The sequence below is a fragment of the Pseudoliparis swirei genome, chromosome 9 (assembly GCF_029220125.1).
Source record: "Pseudoliparis swirei isolate HS2019 ecotype Mariana Trench chromosome 9, NWPU_hadal_v1, whole genome shotgun sequence".
Taxonomy (NCBI): Eukaryota; Metazoa; Chordata; class Actinopteri; order Perciformes; family Liparidae; genus Pseudoliparis; species Pseudoliparis swirei.
Window position 1 is genome coordinate 27054981 of NC_079396.1, and position 20711 is coordinate 27075691.

Consider the following 20711-nt stretch of genomic DNA (forward strand, 5'->3'; position numbering starts at 1 on the left):
TTGTTTTTTTTTTTACTAGCAATTAATATGATGTGTTTTCTATTTTATTTTTGACAAGTAACTAATAATATTTTTTAATACTATTTTTTACAAGCAACTAATATATATAGTGATATTTTTTAAATAACAACAAATATTTATTTTCTTTGTTTTTTATAAGTAACTAATTGTGATTTGTTTATTTTTTCTACAAACAACTAATATCTGTTTTTTCAGTTTTTTTACAAGTAACTAAGCAATTATTTTCTTTCTTTTAAAAATAACTAATTGTATTTGTTTTTTGTTTTTACAAGTAACTAATAGTATTTAACTTTTTTTTACAAGCAACTAATATCATTATTATTGATTTATTTTTACATGTAAGTAATAGTAATTATTTGGTTTGTTTTTTACATGAACTAATACAACTTTATTAGAACTTTACAAATAACTAACAGTATTTATTTATTGATTTTTTTACGAGCAACTTATATTATTCTAATTTTTTTTACATCTAATTATTTTCTTTAAAAAATAAATAACATGGCAATCATTTTCTTGTTTTTCAAATACCTCATAGTAATTTTTTTTTTTTTTTTTTTTTACAAGTAACTAATGTTAATTAATTTCTTCGCTTCTAGCGTTTCGTGATGTTTTGCTGTCGAGCCGTTACGTCATTAAAAGTCGCCCGTCGCTCGTGAAGTGACGTCAGGAACGTGTTCGCCATAATGATAATAAACCGTGGACACAAAGCTACAGTAAAGGCGAATTGAGCGTTTGGCTTCGGAAACGTGGACAGTCGCCTCGGAGCAATCCGGTCCGGACCGACGATTCGGCGGGCACGAGCGTCCCGGTACATTCGGTAAAACCCGGAGAAGAACCGAGCGGAACGGCGAGGTAAAGTTAGCTTCGGCTAGCCGAGGGTTTCACCTGTGAAGCCGCTAGTACGACACACACACACACACGCACGCACATACACACATGCACACACACCACACAATAAGATGCACGTGTCCGTCTCACTGAGGACTTTAACGCTGGAAAATAAACGTCACTTTTTAGTTTTTAAAGCGCGTCGCGAGCTTTGTGTGTGTTAGCTTCCTCGTTTCACTCACAGCGAGACGAGCGTCGCAACAGGAGAGTTTTCCCGGGAAACGAGCGAACAACCGTTTGCTTTTTGGGGTGTGTGGAAGCCACGCTGGTCTGGTCTAGATTGGAGTTCCCACTCAAACCAGCAACGGCCCTTAAAACCAGTTGAATCTGACGCGTTAACCCCAAACAAAATAAAAGTAATGTTTTGACAGAACTTTGCAGCAGCTGCACCTGCTTTACGGTCAGTGAAGCGAATCTGCTTCTTAGCTCCTTGAGCTGCTCATTATGAGCAGATATTTAGCAGTATTTGTTGTCAGTGGTGTTTGTTATCGTTGTTGATCTTTTGAAAAAATAATATATATCTATTTAAAATATATATTTAATATATATATACACACCAAAATACTAATAAAAGAATAAATAAAAATAATATATATATATTTATATATACACAAAAAGACTAATAAAAGAATAAATACAAATAATATATATATATATACACTTTGTGCAGTCTGTGCCGGTTTGTTTATTTAATGAGGATGGAGATATATATATACACACCAAAATACTAATAAAAGAATAAATACAAATAATATATATATATATATATATGAATTTACTTTGTGCAGTCTGTGCCGGTTTGTGTTTATTTAATGAGGATGGAGACGCATTAATGTGCGTTGCCCCCCTGACAGGCTGCGGCCATGGCGTCGGCTTCTGCCAGCGTGGACTCCAAGGCCGAGCTGACTTCTCTGCTGGAACAGTGGGAGAGGGAGCAACAGGGCGGCACCCAGGAGCTGGTCGGCATTCTCACAAAGTAAGTGGCTGGGGCCTCTGGTGTTGTTATTTACAACCATAAATAAAGACAAAAGTTAGTTTCAACATGCGCTGACGCTTTCAGAATCTCAGAGCTGGTTGAGAAGGAGACGGAGGAGTACCACAAAGCGGACCCCGACCCTTTTGATGACCGACACCCAGGTATGTGATGAGAAATAAAAAAGCAAACCGTCAGGTAGAGATGACCGGAGGTGTACATCATGTCTCTCGTGTCCCACCAGGGAGAGCCGACCCAGAGTGCGTGTTGGGTCACCTGCTCAAGATCCTGTTCAAGAACGATGACTTCATGAACACGGTAAGAGTAGACGGAGGGAAGCGGAGACTGTTTTTATTGGGGTGGTGATGTGGCGGGGGGGGGGATTTCTATTTGTGTCTTGAGGCCGAAGATTATTATTTTTCTTCTTCTCTTCTTGTAGTTGGTGAATAGCTACGTGATGACCAGCAGAGAGTTTCCCCTCAACGCGTCCGCTTGTCGCCTGCTCCAGAACATCATGCCCGGGCTGGAGACGGCCGTGGTCTTCCAGGAAAAGGTGGGTCGTGTTTCCTGTGTTTTCATTTTTTTTTCTTGTCGTTTTCTCGCTGCTTCTACCGGCGACGGTTTGTATTTTGTGTGTTTTGCGTGCCACATAAAACACACCGTCCCAGAAACGAGAGGAAGCTGAATAATCAGGCAACGGTTCCTATTTTCACCCGTGAGGACGGGATGACGATCGGTATTAAAGCAGGAAATGGAATATGCAAAACCGAGCTGTTACAGATTTCAATGTTAATAAAACAACAACAACAACAACCTCATCACATTTACACGAGTTGCTGTCTGAAAAAACTAATTGTTTGTTTGTTCGTGGGGTCACAGTCCAGCCTGCAACTTAGTTCCACTTTGACTCGGACTGTGAGGAGATAAACTCTGACCCCGATTCCTTGTTGTCGTTTTAAAAGTGACCCTTTTTTTATTTATTTAACGGTTCATTTTTGAAAAGTTAACCAGAACCTACAATACCAATCCTGTGGCGGCGTTCCGTCGGCGTGGTTTTTGTTAAGCCGCAAACGAGCCGTCGACGCGCCGAGTTCCTGTTTCCGTACGCAAAATATAACGTGACGTGGCATCTTTCTTTTCTTCTTGTCTTTATTTGATGTAAACAAAGATACCGTCACTCGATACACAAAACAAATAACTCTATCCTCCTTTCATGAGATCTTTTAGTCTCGTTCTAACGGTAGAACGACTGTTTCCTCGTGCCCGATGCGGCTCGTTACCTCCACCTGCTGCTGTCATGACGGCATTTATAAACCTCGTCCGTGTGGCTCTTACGAATACGATATTTATTGATTGAGAGCGACACTTATTCTTGTTTCTGTTGCGTGTTTGACCGTTTCTCCCGTGCTGGTTCCCCTCAGGAGGGCATCGTTGAACGGCTGTTCAAGTGGGCCCAGGAGGCCGAGCAGCCCCTCCGAATCTACGCCACGGGCCTGTTGGCCGGCGCCATGGAGAACCAGGACATCGCCGCCAACTACAGGGAGGAGAACTCCGTTCTGGTCAGTATGGGCGTCTGGTCGCCGGTTCACGACGCTCCCATTTTTTACCTATAAGCACACGGTGGCATTGCATCCCACAATGCATCAGAGCAGTTTGCTCGTCATCACGCCGTGCCCCTCCCCCTCCCGACAGGTGCCGTTGATGCTGCATCGGATGCGCGAGCTTCAGGATAAGGATGCCGAGAACAAGCGCGACATCAAGCGCCCGAGCCCCAGGAAGTGTCTGAGCGAGCCGCTGCTGCCGCTGGACGAGGAGACCGTGGACGGCGGCGGCTTCGAGGAGACGCCCTTCACGCCGGGGAGGAACGGAGCGGAGAGGGAGGAGGCGGAGGACGGCGTCGACGACGTTCCCTTCTCGACCGCCGAGCCCGAAAACGAGCTCTCGTTCCGACTCAACTCCCCCCACAAGGCCGGCGGCCGGGCCAACAACTCGGCCGTCAAAACCATGATGAAGCCCATGTCCGCCCCGGGCGCCCTGACGCACCAGGGCGCGCCGGACGGCGGCGGCGGTAGCAGCTACCTCAAGAGGAAGGCGGAGAGGGAGAGCGGCAGGACCTTGAAGCAGAAGCTCAATTTCTCTCTGCCGGACCCCGACAGGAACTTCAGCGAGCTGTCCAACAGCAGCTGGTCCGAGACCAGCCCCTGGGTGATCGGCAACAATTATCACCTGTTCCCGCTGACCCCGGAGATCGAGCAGAGGCTCATCCTGCAGTACCTCACGCCTCTGGGAGAGTATCAGGAGGTTTGTCCCTTACCACCAGTCGACACGGTGTATTGTTAAAAAAAAAGGTGCTGTGTTGCAACATGCAAATGTGCTTTAAAAAAAAAAGAAATCACGTTACACATTTTATTTGTCATGTCACAGACTCACCACTAGATGTCAGTCTTCCTTAACATAGGAGGGGATGCTGAGCGGCCAATAGAGTCAACACGAGTAGTAAACAATCAGAAAGCGGGGAATGTGAAGATTAATTTGACATGAAGCTCAGCAGCGTGTGTCAAAGTGTTCTAGTTGTAAATATATACATTTTATATATAACAAATATATATATTTTAAGATATATTTTATATTTATTTACAACAACAAAAACTTGACACACCCTGCTGAGATTCATATACAGGACTGTCTCAGAAAATTAGAATATTGTGATGAAGTTCTTTATTTTCTGTAATGCAATTAAAAAAACAAAAATGTCATGCATTCTGGATTCATTACAAATCAACTGAAATATTGCAAGCCTTTTATTCTTTTAATATTGCTGATTATGGCTTACAGCTTAAGAAAACTCAAATATCCTATGTCTAAATATTAGAATATCATGAAAAAGTATACTAGTAGGGTATTAAACAAATCACTTGAATTGTCTAATTAACTCGAAACACCTGCAAGGGTTTCCTGAGCCTTGACAAACACTCAGCTGTTATAAATCTTTTTTTTTACTTGGTCTGAGGAAATATTAAAATTTTATGAGATAGGATTTTAGAGTTTTCTTAAGCTGTAAGCCATAATCAGCAATATTAAAAGAATAAAAGGCTTGCAATATTTCAGTTGATTTGTAATGAATCCAGAATGCATGACATTTTTGTTTTTTTAATTGCATTACAGAAAATAAAGAACTTTATCACAATATTCTAATTTTCTGAGACAGTCCTGTATATATATATATAAAAATTATATATACATTCTTATATATATAAAATATATATGTGTATATATTTACAACTAGAACAATTTGACACACGCTGCTGAGCTTCATATATAAAAATATATATAAATATTTATTAATATATATATAAACAAATTTTTTTTTAAAGTGTGTGTGTATATTTATATATTATAACTAAAACTGACTCAAATTATTTAAGGGTTCACGATTAGAGACTTTTAAACGAGCCCGTTACTGAAACACAGATCTAACGTACAGACTCATTTTTTAAACGCCTTAAAATAAAGAACGTGAAAAAATCTGTTACGGAAAAAAGCTGAAAACAAACGAACGAGAGTAAACAAGCTGACTGGTCTATCTTTGTAGAAATGTGAATTTAAAAACAGCCATTCATGTGTTCTTGATGCGTGCTCCTCCTCCTCCTCCTCCTCCCTGCAGCTGCTGGCGGTCTTCATGCAGATGGGGGCTCGTGAGCTGCTCATGCATTACATGGACCTGAAGCAGACCAACGACGTGCAGCTCACCTTTGAGGCTCTCAAGGTAACTCCTCCCCCCCATTGACCCCCCCCAAACACCGGGTGGAGCTCCCCGGACCACTCTCTCTTTGTCTCGCACTCTCTCGCTCGCCCTCTTTCCCCATCTCTCTCGTCCTCTCTCTCTCGCCCTCTCTATCTGTCTCTGTCTTTGTTCCCTCTCGCTCTCTCTCCCCCTCTCCCTGTCTTTTCTCCCCTTTGCCTCTCTCTGTGTCTCTCTCCCTTTCCTTCCCTCCCTCCCTCTCTCTCCCTCCCCCCGCCTCCTCTTTCCCCTCTCTCGCTCACCCTTTGCCTCTCTCTCTCTGTCTATCTCTCCCTCCCTCTCTCTCTCCCTACCCTCTTCTTCCCCCTCTCTTGCCCTCTCTCTCACCCATTGACTCTCTCTGTGTGTCTCTCTCTCCCCCCTCTTCTTCCCCTCTCTCGCCCTCTCTCTCTCCCCCTTTGCCTCTCTCTCTCTGTAAGTCTCTCTCTCCCCCCTCTTCTTCCCCCTCTCTTGCCCTCTCTCTCTCTCTCTGTGTGTGTCTCTCCCTCTCCCACCATCTCTCCCCCTCTATCTCTCCCCCTCCCTCTCTCTCCCTACTCTCTTCTTCCCCCTCTCTGGCTCACCCTTTGCCTCTCTCTTCCCCGCTTCTTCCCCCTCTCTCTCTCACCTGTTGCCTCTCCCTCTGTATGTCTCTCTCTCTCTCACCCTTTGACTCTCTCTCTCTCTCTCTCTTCCTCCATCCCCCCCCCCCACCAGTACCTGGCGTCTCTGCTACTGCACAAGAAGTTCGCTGCAGAGTTCGTGGCTCACGGCGGCGTCCAGAAGCTGCTGGAGATCCCGCGGCCGTCCATGGCGGCCACCGGCGTGTCGCTGTGCCTGTACTACCTCGCCTACAACCAGGACGCCATGGAGCGGGTAGAGCGCGCCGCGAGATGTGGACACATGTTGGTGTCTTCTGTGCAGCACGTGTCAAAGGAAGCTCTGCAATTATTAGAAGAATCCATTTAATTCATACAGATTAATCCATACGGCGCTTTGTAAAGAAGACACTTTGCATGCTTCATACACACAGGAGGCAACTCAGGGTCAAGCGTCTTGCTCAAGGACACATGGAGTTGGGCGGGGAATGGACCGCCAACCCCCTGCTGATCACTGTCGCCCCAATTATATAAGATATTGTCTTGAGTTTAACGATATTAATAATTTGATTTATCCTTTTTTTTTAAACAACTAATGTAAGTAAAATAATATTAGAATATGTTTTATATTTCACAAAATCATTCACAAATAATAATAAATAAAAAATATATAATATTGTTGTGGGAAAAAAAACAAAGTGCTTTACAAGTAATGTTAATGAAATAACAATAATATTGTATTAATTCATAAATAAATTAATAATAATAATATGTGGGGGAAAAAGTCCATACAACTAATGTTAATAAAAACAACAATAATATCATTATATATAAGTTTATATTCATTCACAAAATAATCATTCACAAATAATTTAATATATATATATATATATAAGAATAATGTTCTGGGGAGAAAAAAGCAAAGTGCTATACAACTAATGTTAATCAAATTAAAATAATATAATATAAGTTTTATATTCATTCACAAAATGAAATCATTCAAAATAATCATTCACAAATAATTGTAAAGAAAAATTAAAAATATAATGTTCTGGGGAAGAAAAAGCAAAGTGCTATACAACAAATATTAATAAAATAACAATATGATAATATATACATTTTATATTCATTCACAAAATAATAATTAAAATATAAATAAAAAAGAATAATGTGGGGAAATAGTAAAGTGCTATTCAACTAACGTTAATAAAATAATATGATGCATCCGTTTTTTATATTCCTTCACATATTTATACATTTGCTTTACAATGCTGCTATAAGTGTGTGTGTGTGTGTGCACCTGTATTGATGGGCGTGTCCTCCCCCTCAAGGTGTGCATGCTGCCCCACTCCATCCTGTCGGACGTGGTCGGCTACACGCTGTGGCTGCTGGAGTGCTCGCACGCGTCCGGCTGCTGCCACGCCACCATGTTCTTCTCCATCTCCTTCTCCTTCCGCGCCGTGCTGGAGCTCTTTGACCGGCAGGACGGGCTGCGGCGCCTCGTCAACCTGGTAGGGCGGAGAAGCCGGCGTGCGACCCGCGACCGCAGCGGCGTCATCCCTTAGCACGCGTGATTTACCGAACCGACTGTTTTCAGATCAGCACCCTGGAGATCCTGAACCCCGAGGACCAGGGAGCGCTGCTGAGCGACGACGAGATCTTCTCCAGCAGGCAGACGGCCAAGCACACCTGCATGGCCCTGCGCAGGTACTTCGAGGCGCACCTGGCCATCAAGGTGGAGCAGGTGAAGCAGTCCCTGCAGCGCACAGAGGGGGGCGCCCCCATTCACTCCCAACCATACTATAAGGTAATATTAATCTAAAAGACAATGAGATTTTCTTCTTTCTGGCAATCTTTTTCTATTTTAACAGACGAAAAGAAGATAATTCAGACACCAAAATGGATTATTGACATTTAAAATAGTTTTGGCCCCAAAATATGAATAACTGAATGATTCAAGCCTTCTGTTTAACCCTCCTGTTGCCTTAGGGTCAATTTGACCCCATTCAATGTTTAACCCTCCTGTTACCTTCATATTTACTGACATATTGTACCCTCGGGGTCAATTTGACCCCAGCAATTAAAACCTCCAGAAAATTATTAGAATTAATATTGTTTCCCAAGTTTAAGTCTGAGGTGCTTTATGTTTGTTTGTTGACTACCTAAATAGCCCTTTAAATATATAAAAAAGTTGATATTTCTTATATGTTTGACACTGAAAAACAGCCTGGGGTCAAATTGACCCGAAAGAACGCCGACATTAAACATTGAATGGGGTCAAATTGACCCTAAGGTAACAGGAGGGTTAAACATTGAATGGGGTCAAATTGACCCGAAGGTAAGAGGAGGGTTAAACATTGAATGGGGTCAAATTGACCCGAAGGTAACAGGAGGGTTAATCGATGTCCCCACAGTGTTCTAGCAAGAGATTCACTACATTTTGGAGGAAATCAAGTCATAGTTTAAGAGATTTTCGGGACCGTAAACATTTATTTTGTTTTAAAGCATTTAATGCTATAAATCATAGTTCAAGAGAACTCTTCCTGGACATTTTAAAACACATTTATTTTCCAAAAGCATTCGATGCTATACATCGTAGTGTTCTCACTTCCAAACGTCCCAAGAACAATTTCTTATTAAAACTTGTCATGGTTTGGATCGTATCTTTCAAATTATAAACAATGTGTTCTCATCAACAACAAAACATCTTCTTTTCTTAAATTTTGGAAACTCTGTGTCCCACAGGGATCTGTGCTGGGACCCTTACTCTTTTTTTTGGGGGGATTATACACTACCGGTCAAAAGTTTCAGAACGCATCGATTTCTCCCGTTGTCCTCTGAAATTTAAGCAGAGAACAAACAAACTAATTGAAGATAAAATAAATAATTAACGTAATCGTTTATAACGAGATGTAATCTAAATGTTTTACCTCTTTTTGCCGATACAACAGCCGAACACACTCGCGTGGCATTCTTTCTACAACGGAAATCAAATAGTTTTCAGGAAGTTCTTCCCAACACTGCTGCAGAAGTTCCCACACATGTGTTGCACGTGTAGGTTGAAAAACAGGGGTGTTCTAAAAATAATGACCCCGTAGTGTACATCAGCCACCTCCCTGAATCTGGCCCTGGGGGGCCGGTCTTCAGCTTACGCGGATGATGCGATCCCATATGGTCCTTCTCACCCCGTCTGTTCGTCAAGAGGGCCGAGAGCCTCCCCCTCGTCCGACTCGGCGTGAATAACGTGCACAAAGTCCGTTATTCCCGCGTTCATCGTCTCGTGCGCTCGTCCCCCAGGCGGTCGGCTACAGCCGCGAGCAGGTGGTGGAGATGATGGAGTTTCTGATCGAGTACGGTCCACTCCGGCTGTACTGGGAGCCGGCGGAGGTCTTCCACAAGCTGTCGTGCGTCCAGCTCCTCCTGCAGCTCATTTCCATCGCCTGCGACTGGAGGACCTACTACGGCAGGTATGGACATTTTGTTTACCGGACGTTTTGAACAACAACAAAATAAGCGGGTCTCACCTGCCCGTCATGAATACGATGACGCAATCCAACGGTGAATGTGTCTCTCCCCCCCCCCCCCGTAGGAGCGATACAGTGCGCTACGCTCTGGACATCCTGAGCATCCTCACGGTGGTTCCAAAGACCCAGCTGCTGTTGTCGGAGGCCGTCGCCGTGCTCGACGAGGGCGGATCCTCCGTTTCCACCGTCGGTAGGCGTCGTTCATGCTTCAGCAGCCTGGCATCGGCAGTATTTTTCGGTCGGCAGCCATTGTTGCGAATGTGTCCACATGGCACAGTATTGTCCGAAAAATAAATCGCGCACAGCTTTTTGTATTTTCTTAATTTGTGTTCATTTCAGAAGCTCGATAGCCGTCTCTCCTGAGAGATGACGCAACTCTCAAGTACTATTTTTGTGGTTTTTCATCAATTGTCTGTTGTGTTTTCTCTCTCCACCCCTCAGGAATGAGCATCGTCCTGGCAGTGGCAGAGGGAGAGGTATTCGTGAACGATGCCGACATCCAGAAGTCGGCGCTGCAGGTCGTCATCAACTGCGTCTGCGCGCCGGACAAACGCATGTCCAGCATCGGCAAGTTCATCGCCGGCACCCCCCGCCGCCGCCTGCCTCAGCACAGCAAAGCCAGCGAGAGCGTGCTCACCAAGATGTGGAACGTGGTGCAGTCCAACAACGGCATCAAGGTGCGGTGAACGTGCTCCGGGCTCGGGCGCCTTTTGGGATTGTTGTGATTACAACTTGGAGGTCAGAGGTCACTGCGACCTCGTGAGAAGCATTCTCACACGTCTATTGTTCCTAGTCATTCTCAGGCGTCGACCTGCGGCTCTGAGAAGTGTCTAAAAGCTGCATTCTCTCTCCTGACCACCAGGGGGCTCCTCTGGTTGTATAGAAGTCTATATAGTGACTCTACTTCTCTTGATGTTTTCCCTCAGTAAACATTGTAAACATGAGTTTATGTCTCAGTCTCTAGTTTCAAGTCTTCTTCTATACAGCATGATGTCATCATTTATACTTTATGGTCATTTAGAGTCAGACCATAAAGCAGGGGGTGCTTTAGGGGCGGGGCTTAATGTGATTGACAGGGGACGTTATAGGCTGGAATTATGAGACATATTTTGGCTGATGTTGCTGCTGCAGTGGTAAATAGACATCTATAGAGCACCTTTTTATCTTGGCAACAGTGCACACCTTTTAAAGCCTCACACACACACGCACACCCACGCACACATGCAAGGCAAAGACCTGCAGAGCAGCAGATTTGAGGGTCAGCATCACTCTGACATTGTAGCAGGATGACACAAATGATGACAAGACGTCTCCATTCTGTGTAAAGATTCATATGAATATGAGGCTTATTAAGATGACACAAACTTAAACTAGTCGATGTAAAGATTATTATATATATAATAAAAGAAATATATCTTAATATAAATATAATATTTAATATATATTAATATATAAATATAATAATTAATATATATTGATATATATATATAAATATAATAATTAATATATATTAATATATATATATAAATATAATAATTAATATATATATATTTAGCAAAAGACCTTGAGCCTTACCTATTATACATAATAAAATAGAACTGTTTCCTCATTAATCTTTCCGTGTGTCCGCCCCTTTAAGGTGCTGCTGTCCCTGCTGACGGTGAAGATGCCGATAACCGACGCGGACCAGATCCGCGCCCTGGCCTGCAAGGCCCTGGTGGGTCTGTCTCGCTCCACCTCGGTGCGGCAGATCATCAGCAAGCTGCCGCTGTTCAGCAGCGGCCACATCCAGCAGCTGATGAAGGAGCCCGTGCTGCAGGACAAGCGCAGCGAGCACGTCAAGTTCTGCAAGTTCGCGGCGGAGCTCATCGAGCGCATCTCCGGCAAGCCGCTGCTGATCGGCACCGACGTGTCGCTGGCGTGGCTGCAGCGGGCGAGCGTGGTCGCCAAGTCGCGCATCTCCTTCCCCGAGAAGGAGCTGCTGCTGCTCATCCGCAACCACCTGGTGGCCAAGGGCCTCCACGACACGGCCGGCGCCCTCACCAAGGAGGCGGAGCTCCCGATGGCGTGTCCGTCTCTCGTCACCGCCGCCCCGTCGTTCCCCACCGTCCCCCCTCCCCCGCCGATCGCCTCGTCCCCCGTCGCCACGCTGCCCCGCACGCCGCGGCTGGCGAACGGCGTGGCGTCGCGGCTCGCCGCCCTGGCGTCCAGCCCGGGATCCTCCGGCAATCCGCAATCGCGCCCCTCCACGTCGTCGCAGCCCGCCGCCGCTTCCAGCGCTTCAGCCGGTGCCGCCGCCGCTTTCCCCTCCACGTCCGCCACCAACGGCTCCCCGCTCATCGGGCGCATCATCTTCTCCCGCGAGCGGCTGGCCGCGTGCGCCGCCGCCGCTGCGGCGGCGAGCTGCAAGAAGCCCCGCGTGCTGCGGCAGAAGTCTGACCACGGCGCCTTCAGCCAGAGTCCCGCCATGAAGAAGCAGTTCGACCGGCACCTGCCGTCGCCGCCGGCGTTGGACAACATCATCACGGAGTACCTGAGGGAGCAGCACGCGCGCTGTAAAAACCCCGTGGCCACGTGCCCGCCGTTCTCCCTCTTCACGCCGCACCAGTGCCCCGAGCCCAAACAGAGGCGCCAGGCGCCCGTCAACTTCACGTCCCGCCACACGCGGAGGGTCATATACCCGAAATACGGCGGCGTGGACGGCGGCTGCTTCGACAGGCATCTCATCTTCAGCAGGTAGGCGCGCGAGGATCTTTCTCCACCGTCCCAGTTCCTCCACATGGTTGTTGTTGTTGTGTGTTTTATTCAGTCAATCAAATCAAATAGAATACAATATTATTCCATATAATATACAAAACAGACTGAAAAGGTAAAGGTAGAAGCAAAAAATGCTTATATATTCCTATCCTAAATTAATATCAAATAAATCAGAAAGTTAATATAAAATAAAGAGAAAATAACAATATAAAAATATATATATACATAGATATGTGCATATACATATATATGCACCTATATATATGCACCTATATATATATATATATGCACCCATATATATACAGGACTGTCTCAGAAAATTAGAATATTGTGATAAAGTTCTTTATTTTCTGTAATGCAATTAAAAAAACAAAAATGTCATGCATTCTGGATTCATTACAAATCAACTGAAATATTGCAAGCCTTTTATTCTTTTAATATTGCTGATTATGGCTTACAGCTTAAGAAAACTCTAAAATCCTATCTCATAAAATTTTAATATTTCCTCAGACCAAGTAAAAAAAAAAGATTTATAACAGCTGAGTGTTTGTCAAGGCTCAGGAAACCCTTGCAGGTGTTTCGAGTTAATTAGACAATTCAAGTGATTTGTTTAATACCCTACTAGTATACTTTTTCATGATATTCTAATATTTAGAGATAGGATATTTGAGTTTTCTTAAGCTGTAAGCCATAATCAGCAATATTAAAAGAATAAAAGGCTTGCAATATTTCAGTTGATTTGTAATGAATCCAGAATGCATGACATTTGTTTTTTTAATTGCATTACAGAAAATAAAGAACTTCATCACAATATTCTAATTTTCTGAGACAGTCCTGTATATATATAAATAAATATGCATACATACATACATATACCATTCAAAAGTTTGGGGTCATCCAGACAATTTCGTGTCTTCCATGAAAACTCACTTTTATTTATCAAATGAATTGAAAATTGAATAGAACATATAGTCAAGACATTGACAAGGTTAGAAATAATGATTAATATTTGAAGTATTAATTTTGTTCTTCAAGCTCAAAGGAAGGCCAGTTGTATAGCTTATATCACCAGCATAACTGTTTTCAGCTGTGCTAACATAATTGCACAAGGGTTTTCTAATCAAACATTAGTCTTCTAAGGCGATGAGCAAACACAATGTACCATTAGAACCCTGGAGTGATAGTTGATGGAAATGGGCCTCTATACACCTATGGAGATATTTCATTAGAAACCAGACGTTTCCACCTAGAATAGTCATTTACCACATTAACAATGTATAGTGTGTATTTTTGATTAATGTTATCTTTATTGAAAAAACTGTGCTTTTCTTAGAAAAATAAAGACATTTCTAAGTGACCCCAAACTTTTGAACGGCAGTGTATATGTATGTAAACATTGTGCTCCGCCCCCTCAGGTTCCGCCCCATCTCCGTGTTCCGGGAGGCCGAGGAGGACGAGAGCGGCTTCATGTGCTGCGCCTTCTCGGCCCGCGAGCGCTTCCTGATGCTCGGCACGTGCACGGGGCAGCTCAAGCTCTACAACGTGTTCACGGGCCAGGAGGAGGCCAGCTACAGCTGCCACAGCTCGGCCATCACGCACCTGGAGCCCTCGCGGGTTCGTGGAGAAGCCGGTGTTCGCGCCGCTTGTTTCTGACGCCGTGCGGAGGGGGAAGAAGTCTCACCGTCGCGCGTTGTGTCGTTTCAGGACGGCTCGCTGCTCCTCACGTCGGCCTCTTGGAGCTTCCCGCTGTCCGCGCTGTGGGGCATGAAGTCGGTCTTCATCATGAAGTAAGTGATGTCGATACGAGAGACTTAAAAAGCACACGCGGTCTCGAGTGGTGAAACCTCTGTGCGACGCCAACGCCGTTTGACCAGTCGATCGATCCGCCGCTCAATTAAAGGGACGGTCGGGATGCGGTTTCACGAGGTGCTTAGCCTCGGTCGCATCGGCAGGGCCGTGACGGGAGGCATCGCACCCAGACAGGCCCGATGGACCCGATGAGACGTCACAAGGACTCAGGGGAGGAAGCAGAGTTAGTCATGTGAGATGGAGAGATTCATCCATCAGGAGAGAGAGGAGAGAGGTGCTCAGTGTGTCCTAAGAGGAGGAGATAGGTGCTCAGTGTGTCCTAAGAGGAGGAGAGAGGTGCTCAGTGTGTCCTAAGAGGAGGAGGGAGGTGCTCAGTGTGTCCTAAGAGGAGATGGGTGCTCAGTGTGTCCTAAGAGGAGATGGGTGCTCAGTGTGTCCTAAGAGGAGAGAGGTGCTCAGTGTGTCCTAAGAGGAGGAGAGAGGTGCTCAGTGTGTCCTAAGAGGAGGAGAGAGGTGCTCAGTGTGTCCTAAGAGGAGGAGGGAGGTGCTCAGTGTGTCCTAAGAGGAGGAGATAGGTGCTCAGTGTGTCCTAAGAGGAGGAGATAGGTGCTCAGTGTGTCCTAAGAGGAGGAGAGAGGTGCTCAGTGTGTCCTAAGAGGAGGAGAGGTGCTCAGTGTGTCCTAAGAGGAGGAGAGAGGTGCTCAGTGTGTCCTAAGAGGAGGGAGGTGCTCAGTGTGTCCTAAGAGGAGGAGATAGGTGCTCAGTGTGTCCTAAGAGGAGGAGAGAGGTGCTCAGTGTGTCCTAAGAGGAGGAGATAGGTGCTCAGTGTGTCCTAAGAGGAGGAGAGAGGTGCTCAGTGTGTCCTAAGAGGAGGAGATAGGTGCTCAGTGTGTCCTAAGAGGAGGAGAGAGGTGCTCAGTGTGTCCTAAGAGGAGGAGGGAGGTGCTCAGTGTGTCCTAAGAGGAGGAGATAGGTGCTCAGTGTGTCCTAAGAGGAGGAGAGAGGTGCTCAGTGTGTCCTAAGAGGAGGAGAGAGGTGCTCAGTGTGTCCTAAGAGGAGGAGAGAGGTGCTCAGTGTGTCCTAAAAGGAGGAGATAGGTGCTCAGTGTGTCCTAAGAGGAGGAGATAGGTGCTCAGTGTGTCCTAAGAGGAGGAGGGAGGTGCTCAGTGTGTCCTAAGAGGAGGAGAGAGGTGCTCAGTGTGTCCTAAGAGGAGGAGGGAGGTGCTCAGTGTGTCCTAAGAGGAGGAGAGAGGTGCTCAGTGTGTCCTAAGAGGAGGAGAGAGGTGCTCAGTGTGTCCTAAGAGGAGGAGGTGCACAGTGTGTCCTAAGAGGAGGAGAGAGGTGCTCAGTGTGTCCTAAGAGGAGGAGAGAGGTGCTCAGTGTGTCCTAAAAGGAGGAGATAGGTGCTCAGTGTGTCCTAAGAGGAGGAGAGAGGTGCTCAGTGTGTCCTAAGAGGAGGGAGGTGCTCAGTGTGTCCTAAGAGGAGGAGGGAGGTGCTCAGTGTGTCCTAAGAGGAGGAGATGGGTGCTCAGTGTGTCCTAAAAGGAGGAGGGAGGTGCTCAGTGTGTCCTAAGAGGAGGAGATAGGTGCTCAGTGTGTCCTAAGAGGAGGAGAGAGGTGCTCAGTGTGTCCTAAGCGTCCCCCTCAGCCTCTCAGCCTATAGCAGCGTCTCTAGGTCTGGACCAGGTGAACCTGATTCAGCTCTAACTATAAGACCATCAAGAGGAAAGTCTTCTCCTAAATGTGGTGTTGTAGCCGGTAGACGAGCATCTCTCGTGTTCTGCAATGTAAAACATTCTTTTTAAAGGATTCTGGTGGCGTTCGGTGAGTTCTGAACATTTCCACTGATGCAAATTATTTTCGGCGCCTCAGAATCTTTTCAAAACATCCAAACGGTCCTTTCTCCCCGTCTTTTTTCAGCCCTCCTGTGACGCTGCCTCCGTGTTTGTGGCCCACGTGTCACAGCGGCTTTACGTTGTCAGAAGAAGGCGCTGCAGAAAAGAGATGACATGCTGTCTTTAATTACGCACGCTCGCAGCCCCCGAGGGCCTCTCGGCGTCACTCATCCTTCCAGTTTAGCCGAGGCACTTATAACGACTCGGCTTTCCCTCTCTCCCACGATTTTGTTGTTGTTGATGCAATATTGAAATGTGGCTTCTTCAGGCATTCTTTTCTGGGCGACCATTACGTGGAGTTCAGCAAGCTCTCGCAGGATCGCGTCATCGGCACCAAGGAGCACATAGCGCGGGTACGTATGTCGGATATTTTCTTTCCCAACGCAAAGACGTCGCCCGTCGGCGTTTTTCGGTGCTTACGTTCCCGCTCTTTTGTTGTTGTTGTGTGTGCCAGATTTATGACATCCAAACGGGTCAGGTAACTCTGACCCTGAACAACCCCGACCTGGCCAACAACTACAAGAGGAACTGCGCCACCTTCAACCCGACGGACGACCTGGTGCTGAACGACGGCGTGCTGTGGGACGTGCGCACGGCTCAGGCCATCCACAAGTTTGACAAGTTCAACATGAACATCAGCGGCGTGTTCCACCCCAACGGCCTGGAGGTCATCGTGAACACGGAGATCGTATCCTTGAGACTTGATAAGGCGACTTAAACCCTCCCATACTCTACTTAGTACGTCCCGATACGCGGTATGTCAAATGCAGTATGCCGAAAATACCGAGATGTCCGGTTAAGACGATCCATCCACTCGATGTTGAGATGTTTGAACCAGGCGGCAACCACCAGGGGGCGACTCCTCTGGTTGTATAGAAGTCTATGCTTCATGTTTTGAAGCTGCATACAGTCACAGAAGGTTAGACCTTAACGATGAAGAAGCTCGTGTCGTGTTTCAAGTCGTTGACGGGAAGAGTTTTAATTTCACTGCCAAACATTAAATATTTATTGCACTGAAAATTGATTTCATAACCCAGCGCGTGGTTTTAATTGCCGTACAATTTTTTAAAAATCTGAAGCAGATTCTTGATGCAAATGAGCCCCCCCCCCCCCCCCTCGTGGCGGTCCTTAGCCCGGCTCAGTGGGACCTGAGGACCTTCCACCTGCTGCACACGGTGCCGGCTCTGGACCAGTGCCGCATCGTCTTCAACAACAACGGCACCGTCATCTACGGAGGTAAATGCACAGAGCCCCGCTGCATGATGGGTAATTCACATTCGCGTGGCACATTTGAGTGTGTGTGTGTGTGTGCTTGCGTGTGAGCCTGTTTGTTAGCGTGTGTGTGTGTGTGTGCATGTGTGCTAGGGTGTGTGTGTGTGCATGTGTGCTAGCATGTGTGTGTGTGCATCCATGCGTGCATCCGTGATTACATGCGAGCGTGTGTGCATGTGTGTGAGCGTGTCCATGAGTATGCATGCGTGCTAGCATGTGTAGATGTGTGTGTGTGTGTGTGTGATGCCACCGTCACTCAGAGCCAATACGCTCAAAACGAGAACCCTCTGCCTCTTAACAAAAAATGTAAAAACATTCTCTCTCTCTCTCTCTCTCTCTCTCTCTCTCTCCCTCAGCGATGCTTCAGGCCGACGACGAAGACGACATGATGGAGATGCAGATGAAGAGTCCGTTCGGCTCGTCGTTCAGGACCTTCAACGCCACGGGCTACAAGCCAATCGGTGAGCAGCGATCCAATGAGGTCATCGTTCTGACAGCTGTGATGTTTAGTTATTTATTATTTAAATAACTCTCTCTCTCTCTCTCTCAGCCACTATTGATGTGAAGAGGAACATCTTTGACCTTTGCACTGATACCAAAGACTGCTACCTCGCTGTGATCGAGGTGAAGACTCCGTTACTTTCGGCTTTGTGTTTATTTTTATGATTAAATTAATTAAACGTCTTTTTTCTTCTTTTTTCCGTGTCCCGTAGAACCAGGACTCGGTGAACACCGACACGGTGTGCCGGCTGTACGAAGTCGGCCGGCAGAGACTAGCGGAGGAAGAGGAGGAGGACGAGGAGGATCAGGTCCCGCCTCTTGTTGTTGTTGTTTATTTCGCCACGCGGCCGCCGCCATCTTTGTTATTTACCTTTCTTCTTCTTCGTCCTCAGGAGGACGACGACCAGGAGGACGATGACGACGACGAGGATTCGGACGACGACGTCGACGACACGGATCCCCTCGTCGCCGAGCTGGAGGACGAGGAGGAGGAAGAGGAGGAGGACGACGGGAACGACGAGTTCTCGCCCTCCGACGAGGAGGTGTCGCGCCTCCTCGGGGGCGGCGGCGACGACGACTCCGATAACGGCGGCGGCGGCGGCAATCGGACCTTCCTCTACGGTGAGTGGAGCTGGAAGTGGGCGGAGCCCGGTGCTGGTTCACCTTACCGCTGCATTGTGGGATTTGTAGTCTCACTTCCTAATTTGCTCTGATCTCTCTTTATTGTCTTTTACTTGTCAACAAGGCGGTTTATAAAGCTTTAAAAAAGGTTAAACAGTTTTATAAATGATGACATCATGCTGTATAGAAGAAGACTTGAAACTAGAGACAGACACAAACTCATGTTTACTATGTTTACTGAGGGAAAACATCAAGAGAAGTAGTCACTCTATAGACTTCTATACAACCAGAGTTGCCGCCCCCTGGTGGTCAGGAGAGAGAATGCAGCTTTAAGACACTGCACTGAAAAGAAGAAGGACGAAGTGTTCTTTCACATTCTGCTCACCCCCCCTTAAAGAATAATATATATATATATAAATCTGTATTTGTCCGTCTCACTAACAGACAGCTCCGACAACTCTGACCTTGAGGACGACATCATCTTGTCCCTGAACCAGTGAGGAGCCACCGGGACCCGAGAGGAGGAACCGGCCCACGCGTGGAGACGTCTGAGCTGCAGGAGAGAGGGAGAGAGAGAGAGAGAGAGAGAGAGAAGCGTCAGCAGATGAGGTGGGAGGAAACTTGGAGCGCTGCCAGTTTGAAGCGGAGACGGAGGAAGAACGATCTCGTACAGATTTGCACATGATTTGACTGACTGGGCGAAAATAAGATTGTAAACGCTTTTTAGTTTTATAAAAAAAGGAATATATTAAAAAAAAGAAAACAGCGTGAGGCGTTTGACGAGAGAGAGAGATTGTTCGGTGAAGAAAAGTTTTATATTCACAGTTACGGCTTTTCCCCGTTTTCTTTCTCGTTTTTTAAGCCTCTTCATTCGGTTCTGTGAACGCCTCCGACCTCACGGGGTTCTGCGGCTCTCAGGCCTTCGCGGCTTCTTCTTTTCTTTTTTCGACCGAGAGAACTGAGCGAAGCGTCTGAATCTGAAAAGTCACACACACACATATATTACACACACACACACACACACATATTACACACACACACACACATATATTACACACACACACATATATTACACACACATTACACACACACATATATTACACACACACACACATATACACACATATATACACACACACATATTACACACACACATATATTACACACACACACACACATATATTACACACACACACATATATTACACACACACACACATATATTACACACACACATATTACACACAAACATATATTACACACACACATACATATTACACACACACACATATTACACACAAACATATATTACACACACACATATATTACACACACACACATATTACACACACATATATGACACACATATATATATATATTATACACACACATATATATACATACATATATATTACACACACATATATATATATACATACACATATATATACACACACATATATATATACACACAATATATTATAATATATATATATATATTACATACACATATACATATATATATACACACAATATATATTATATATACATATATTATACACATATACACACATACATATACATATATTACACATATATATATATATATTACACACACATATATTATACATATATACACATACATATTATATTACACACATATATATATACACACACATATATATATATACACACATTATATATATATATATTATATTACACATATATATACATATACACATATATATATTACACACACACATACATATTACACACATATTACACACAAACATATATTACACACACACATACATATTACACACATTACACACAGACACACACACACATATTACACACACAACACACACACATTACACAAACACATTACACACACACACACAGCGTGGACGCAGCCTTCTGATTTGGTTTGTTGTGAGTCGAGAAGTGAAATCTGTTTCTGCTGAGACACACAAACACAACCTGTTGACACACAATAACGCACACACACACACACACTGGACCTGCTGCGGCGGTGGACTCTGAGCGTCGGTCGTCTTTCACTTGAACT

At 45.4% G+C, this 20711-nt stretch overlaps 1 protein-coding gene across 2 annotated transcripts; it reads left to right on the top strand.

Moving 5' to 3' along the window:
* The first annotated feature begins 696 nt into the window (after positions 1 to 696).
* Positions 697 to 19678, top strand: LOC130199723 (DDB1- and CUL4-associated factor 1-like). Of its 2 annotated transcripts, XM_056423448.1 has the most exons (25): positions 697 to 876; positions 1767 to 1888; positions 1973 to 2049; positions 2130 to 2203; positions 2325 to 2438; positions 3307 to 3444; positions 3578 to 4186; positions 5550 to 5651; positions 6384 to 6542; positions 7597 to 7776; positions 7863 to 8072; positions 9563 to 9732; positions 9855 to 9979; positions 10231 to 10466; positions 11429 to 12525; positions 13962 to 14160; positions 14251 to 14333; positions 16519 to 16603; positions 16705 to 16938; positions 17393 to 17486; positions 17879 to 17983; positions 18073 to 18146; positions 18236 to 18331; positions 18416 to 18644; positions 19089 to 19678. In XM_056423448.1, the coding sequence occupies exons 2-25, from the start codon at positions 1776 to 1778 to the stop codon at positions 19142 to 19144; spliced, it is 4659 nt and encodes a 1552-aa protein (XP_056279423.1). In that variant the 5' UTR covers positions 697 to 876; positions 1767 to 1775; the 3' UTR covers positions 19145 to 19678. The 2 variants fall into 2 exon arrangements, with proteins under 2 accessions (XP_056279423.1, XP_056279424.1); XM_056423449.1 differs by lacking the exons at positions 16705 to 16938; positions 17393 to 17486; positions 17879 to 17983; ... (2 more) ...; positions 18416 to 18644; positions 19089 to 19678 and having other exon boundaries at positions 16276 to 16597.
* Positions 19679 to 20711: the final 1033 nt, after the last annotated feature.

What these genes read in the sequence shown, in the direction of transcription:
- LOC130199723 (XM_056423448.1), top strand. Translation starts at nt 1,776, where the DNA reads ATGGCGTCGGCTTCTGCCAGCGTGGACTCCAAGGCCGAGCTGACTTCT. An exon ending in CTGGTCGGCATTCTCACAAA is followed by an intron (nt 1,889 to 1,972) that starts GTAAGTGGCTGG and finishes TGACGCTTTCAG; the next exon opens with AATCTCAGAGCTGGTTGAGA. An exon ending in CCAAGGAGCACATAGCGCGG is followed by an intron (nt 16,604 to 16,704) that starts GTACGTATGTCG and finishes TGTGTGTGCCAG; the next exon opens with ATTTATGACATCCAAACGGG.